Genomic DNA, 5,448 nt, shown 5'->3' on the forward strand with positions numbered 1-5,448 from the left:
AAAAAAAAAACACCGAAAATACCAAACTGATAGAAAAAACTGAATAAACGGATTAAAAAATAAAAAAACACTTAGTCTAGTTCGGTTTTGGTTTCAAAAAGTTTAAGCTGATTGAACCGAACCGATTCAATTGAATATGAAAGACTTAAAAAACAAGGTATAAAAGCAATCATCCCTAACCCTAATTCATTTCATCACTTTCCAACCGCCTCCCTCTCCTCTCTTCTCCTGTCTCTTTCTCTTTTTCTCTCATGTTAACCTAACATTCAATCCTCTTTTTGAATTTTTATACAAGAGCTTTCCACCTCCTCTTACCATCACTCTCTAGTCTTTCATATGATAGCGTCATTTACAACCTTCACTTTATTCCTATCATCAACCACATACAACAATCCATATATCAAAAACCAGTTTCAGTTTTTTAGGCCCGATCTAGATCGTTTTCCATATAGTAGTGTCGTCCATAACCTTCATTTTAATCCTATCAACAACCACCAACAACAACCCACATATCAAGAACCAGTTTTAGTTTTTCAAGCTCGATCTAGATCCTTTCATCTTAATGGAGTCCTTTTTTATTGAGTGTAAAGTAATATAAATTTATGTTTGTGGACTTTATTTGGTGTTGGAAGAGCAAGGATTGCACCTTTTTTGGTGGTTATAATGGGAACCAGTTTCAATTTTTTAGGCCCGATCTAGATCGTTTTTCATATAGTAGTGTCGTCCATAACCTTCACTTTAATCCTATCAACAACCACCAACAACAACCCATATATCAAGAATCAGTTTCAGTTTTTCAATTAAAAAAAAAGCCTATTTAATTGGTTTCCGGTTTTTAATACTAAAAACCAATCTGAACCGCACAAAATTAGTTTGGTCGGAACCAGTTCTCGGTTCGGTCCAGGTCATATTGATAAGGAATACTATTTTCTAGTTTAGTTGAATTTTTAAGTTAAAACCGAACCGAACCGGACCGTGAACACCGCTACTAATGGCCTTCAAATCACACATTGAAAAAATAAAATATTCTTCTAATATTTATATAATAAACTTTGAAAATAGTTAATAACCAATTAATATATATATATATATAAAGGAGTCTCTGGTTAGAAAAAAAAACACATTTGAAGAAAAAAGGGTTTTTACCGGGTTTTGCCAAGCCCAAGCAACTAGGCAGGTCGACCAGGTTTGATCCTTTTTTAGCTCTTACCAATCTTTCATTTTATCCAAATCTGTCTAGTCACCGGTTCAACTAGATCTTAAGTCAAGGCTAATTCAAATTTAATAACTTTGAATAAAAATAAGTAAATATTTATGATACAGGATTGAAAAATAAAATCCGTATATAAATTTAATTATATGTCGTATAAGTAAAATGTGACATTTTTAAAGTTTATATCCTTTTAAATAATTTTTTTAAAGTGTGTTATTAAAAAAAATTCAAATGTTATTATTATGCTAAATTCTTTTAATTACTATGCTATTTTTATTTTTTTTAAATCCCATCGTCGATATGCACAAACCGAAAACTGTACCCATTAAAATCCTTAATAAGCAATTTCCATAAATAGGGCCCACTCCTTTATTTTGACTCCTTTGGCAAGAACATCAATAGCGGCTATCATTTCCACTCATCTCTCTTCCTTCCTATTGTGTATGAGATAATCCAATCATAATAGTCCACGGGCACAGTACCTGCGAAGCTTTTATTGCAGATGACAACAGCATTTCAAGAAGGTGGATTACAAAACCGTAGTGGATCTTTCCTTCACAAGGATCATCTACGCAAAAGCAATGTACCAGCGTTAGCCACTGCAGGGGATCAAGATCTCATCTGTCGTCACAGAAGCTGTACACGGCAGTTCGTTATTTCATTTGGTTTACATGCACCTCTAATTGGCTCTAAATCTCAAGTAATTCTCTTAAACATTTCTTTTCTGGCTATGATGACGGCAATGGAGCAGAGACAGCAAAGCATTTACTTGCTTACAGAGTTTTTGTAGAGCCAAGTGATCCACATTAAGCTCACTATGATCTAGTGGAGGTTGGTATGAGTTAATCTTATACTTTTTTTTGGATGTTCTAGGTATTATTTACAGTATGGGAATTAATATGAAGTAGTAACAAGCAAAAAAAGAAGGCTGTGTATAGAAAAGATGTGTAGCTAACAGGAATTGAATGGAGAAATGCTTCTTATTACCAAGATAGTTTTGCTGCCCTTTGTCAAATGCTCTGTTTTATTTCCCTTCTATCCGTTCATACTTCATACAAAGCCCCTCGTATGCGAAAAGTAACAAGTCAATGATCAGGCAAATAGAGTTTTGCTGAAAAACGCGGAAGCATCGTGGTATGACCATTTACACCATGCAGGTTTATCCACAAATCTAATGTATACAGGAATGGTTTGTAGCTTCCGTGCTCGTCTGCCCTGAGCAGCTGAAGATGGTAGAGATTCCACCTCAACAAATCTGCCTCCCATGGTACCTTTGCCCCAGGATTTCTTTTTGCATGGTCAACAAGTTATGGTTCACGGTTCACCTCCTATCAGATACTGAAGCGAAAGTATCAAACTGCAGAAAGCTCCGACTTAAAGGCATTACCCTTTATTTCGTGTTTAAAAGTTGCGTCTTATTACCACATCTCTCGCAAGAAAGTCTTTACTTCCTCAGTTGTTTGTCATCATTGCTCTGCTTCACAAGAATTATCCTCTTCACCAATAAGAAGCTTTGGCTTCAATTAAATTACGACTCAAAAGAGCTTATAACCTCACTGTATTTAAATTGAGATAAATTGGTCTGATGCTTTTATGGGTGTGTTTTTATTATTATTATCTTGGTTTTCCCATTTTCATTTCACCGTCCAAACACACTCTGCCCAAAGGCATTATCAGACAGCATGCGCATCCGTATAGGTGAAATCCTGGAGTATACAAGTATTCTACGCTCATTAGTAGAATAACTGAGGTCTTTCTGGAAGAAAAATCTTCACCTGCAGGTTTGTGGAACGTATTGTCTTTGCCACCATACGACTGAAAACTTTCAGGATTAGCTAAAGCACGATTGTTGCCATGGATAAGAGACTGTCTCCAAGGCGTGGGAAGTGCTTTCAATGGAACATAACCCAGGTGCCACGAGATTGCTTCCGGCCTTGTCACCAATATTTTAAACCCAGGTGACAGACACATCACACGTGCCTTCACGCATGGTATATATCAAAATTTGTTTATATGAAGTGATTAAACCCACTCACGTCTTCACTGACTCCAACAGAGACACACGACTCTTCCACGATTGCTATGCCCTCTGTTCAACGCCTCTTATTGATCAGGTCCCATAGCTCGGATACCCCATTTCAATTTGTTTGGATACTTGAAAGATTAAAAGCTTATAACCTCAACTACTAAATAAAGCTACAATTACAAGTTAAAAAAGCATCATTCAGAAATAACCCTAGAAGTGTTATGGAATTGAGCACATTCCATTTCAAACATCTATCAAACTGCAATGATTTCCATCAAATTTCAGCAACGCAATAATTTCAATCAGCATGAGATTGCTGGATCACTAAAAAAGAAAAGAAAAGAACAGAAGAAAAAGCCTCTGATTTCTAGGCATACTGGAGTTGAAGCTTCAGGCTAAAGAATGGATGCTTGAATACGTATAGGAAATGAAATCTATACACACCAACAGGTAAATAGCAGCAGTTTGAAGAACTAGGCTCGAGCCACCGGTTCAGTTTTACAGACCGGGCATGTATTTTTCTGTGCAAGCCATTTCTTTATACATTGTACGTGAAAGCCATGTCCACAATCTAGTTTACCCAACTCATCAGCTTCTTCGAATTCATCCTGCATATAGAAAACATTTGAGCAAAAACAAAAACAAAAAAATAAAAGCAATGAACAAAAGATAAGAAAAGAGCCTAAGAAATAATTAGAAACCAAAGCATGCAAAAAATTGAAAACAGCTAATCCAAGTTTTACTTCACCTGACAAATGCTGCACTTCTTTTCCAATGTCATGGGTAAATGTGATGGCAGTTCTTTGATGATTGTGGGATTAATTTTCTTGACACAGCTGCTGATCTCATCTTCTTTTAATCCAGTATTCACATAACCAATTCTATCACCTAACTCGAGCAGTTGCTGTTTTCACCACAAAAACAGGACAATTCTAAAGATTATACATGGAGTGATGTGAATTCATCAAGCTAAACATCATTGCGAAGAGGGCCTGTCTAAGCTAGGATTTCAGAGGGGCTCTCCATAGGCTGTGTAAACATTCAGCATTAAGCAAAACAAAAAATATGAAATCATATTGTGGTGTCCACAAACCTCATATGTCATGTGATCAATATCAAGTCTCCAGTTGCTAAATCGATCCAATCTTCCTCCCATGATAAAACTATTCTGGAGCATCATCATCTGCAATTTGCCAGTACTGGTCACTAATGAAAGAACAGCGGCTAAATAATCAGAATGCTTATCAAGCAGAATTCATATAATTATTTTACCCATTTTCAATGGATAGCCCAATATAGGTAATGAATATCTTTCAACTAATTAAAAATTAACAATCAATACTAATAGCAGGGACATAAATGATTGTGTAGTTCTCGCTGATCCATTATGAAATGAAGAAACATGTACTGATTTTCCATCTCCATATGACAACAATATTTTCTAACAAGTGTAGGAATTTAGAAAGCATTTGATTATAAAGCAGGTAAATAAATATGCAGACAAATATTAATTGAAAAATATAGAAATAAAGAATAATAAGATGAAAAAAATTAATACAAAGAAAATCTGGAGAATAGACAGAAAATTTATGGTTTATGATCATGAACATAACCAAAGCCATTTTCAAGTCAAGCTATGGTCCAACTATTTAGTTAGATCAATGTCACATAAAATCCCTTCCAAATTTATCATTTTTGTGCTCCTCAAATCAATTCCCCATCCCCTAGGATAAACAAAACAATCTTGAAAGCAGGACAGAATATAAATAAGTCCTCAGAACAGTCTGCACAATGAAAAATGCAAAAAATGAAAAAGAAAAAGAAAAAATCCAGAAAACAGGACGACTGATCTCAGTTGTCGAACACACCCTATCAAGTCCATCTGGGGAAGGATGTCGGATATGGCGATAATACCGAGTTCCAAAAACTTCTATTTCAGGACGAGATGTTACAAAAGCAGGATCAGTATCCAGAAACGAGGGGGTTTCAGGATTCACTGCAGCCCGCCTAGTTAAACAAGGACGCTGCCAAAAACAATAATGAAATGTAAGAAGAGAACATAAAACAAACCAATACACACAGCGAGTCACAAAGTATAGAACATGAATAACAAACCATATGATTTTCGTTCAAAACATACAATCAAACCTACAAAAGTATGAAAGAAGAAACCTATTCGTGTAATCTTCAAAAAAGAAAAGGAAGAGCG

General features: G+C 35.5%; 1 protein-coding gene across 1 annotated transcript; it reads right to left on the bottom strand.

Annotated features, from left to right (window-relative positions):
* Positions 1–3,373: 3,373 nt before the first annotated feature.
* Positions 3,374–5,448, bottom strand: LOC105113705 (probable E3 ubiquitin-protein ligase HIP1). The gene is made up of 5 exons (XM_011009998.1): positions 5,355–5,448; positions 5,108–5,263; positions 4,333–4,422; positions 3,988–4,143; positions 3,374–3,847 (listed from the first exon to the last, which is right to left on the bottom strand). The coding sequence occupies exons 1-5, from the start codon at positions 5,355–5,357 to the stop codon at positions 3,713–3,715; spliced, it is 540 nt and encodes a 179-aa protein (XP_011008300.1). The 5' UTR covers positions 5,358–5,448; the 3' UTR covers positions 3,374–3,712.

This window comes from Populus euphratica, unplaced genomic scaffold, assembly GCF_000495115.2.
Source record: "Populus euphratica unplaced genomic scaffold, PopEup_1.0 scaffold446.1, whole genome shotgun sequence".
NCBI lineage: Eukaryota > Viridiplantae > Streptophyta > Magnoliopsida > Malpighiales > Salicaceae > Populus > Populus euphratica.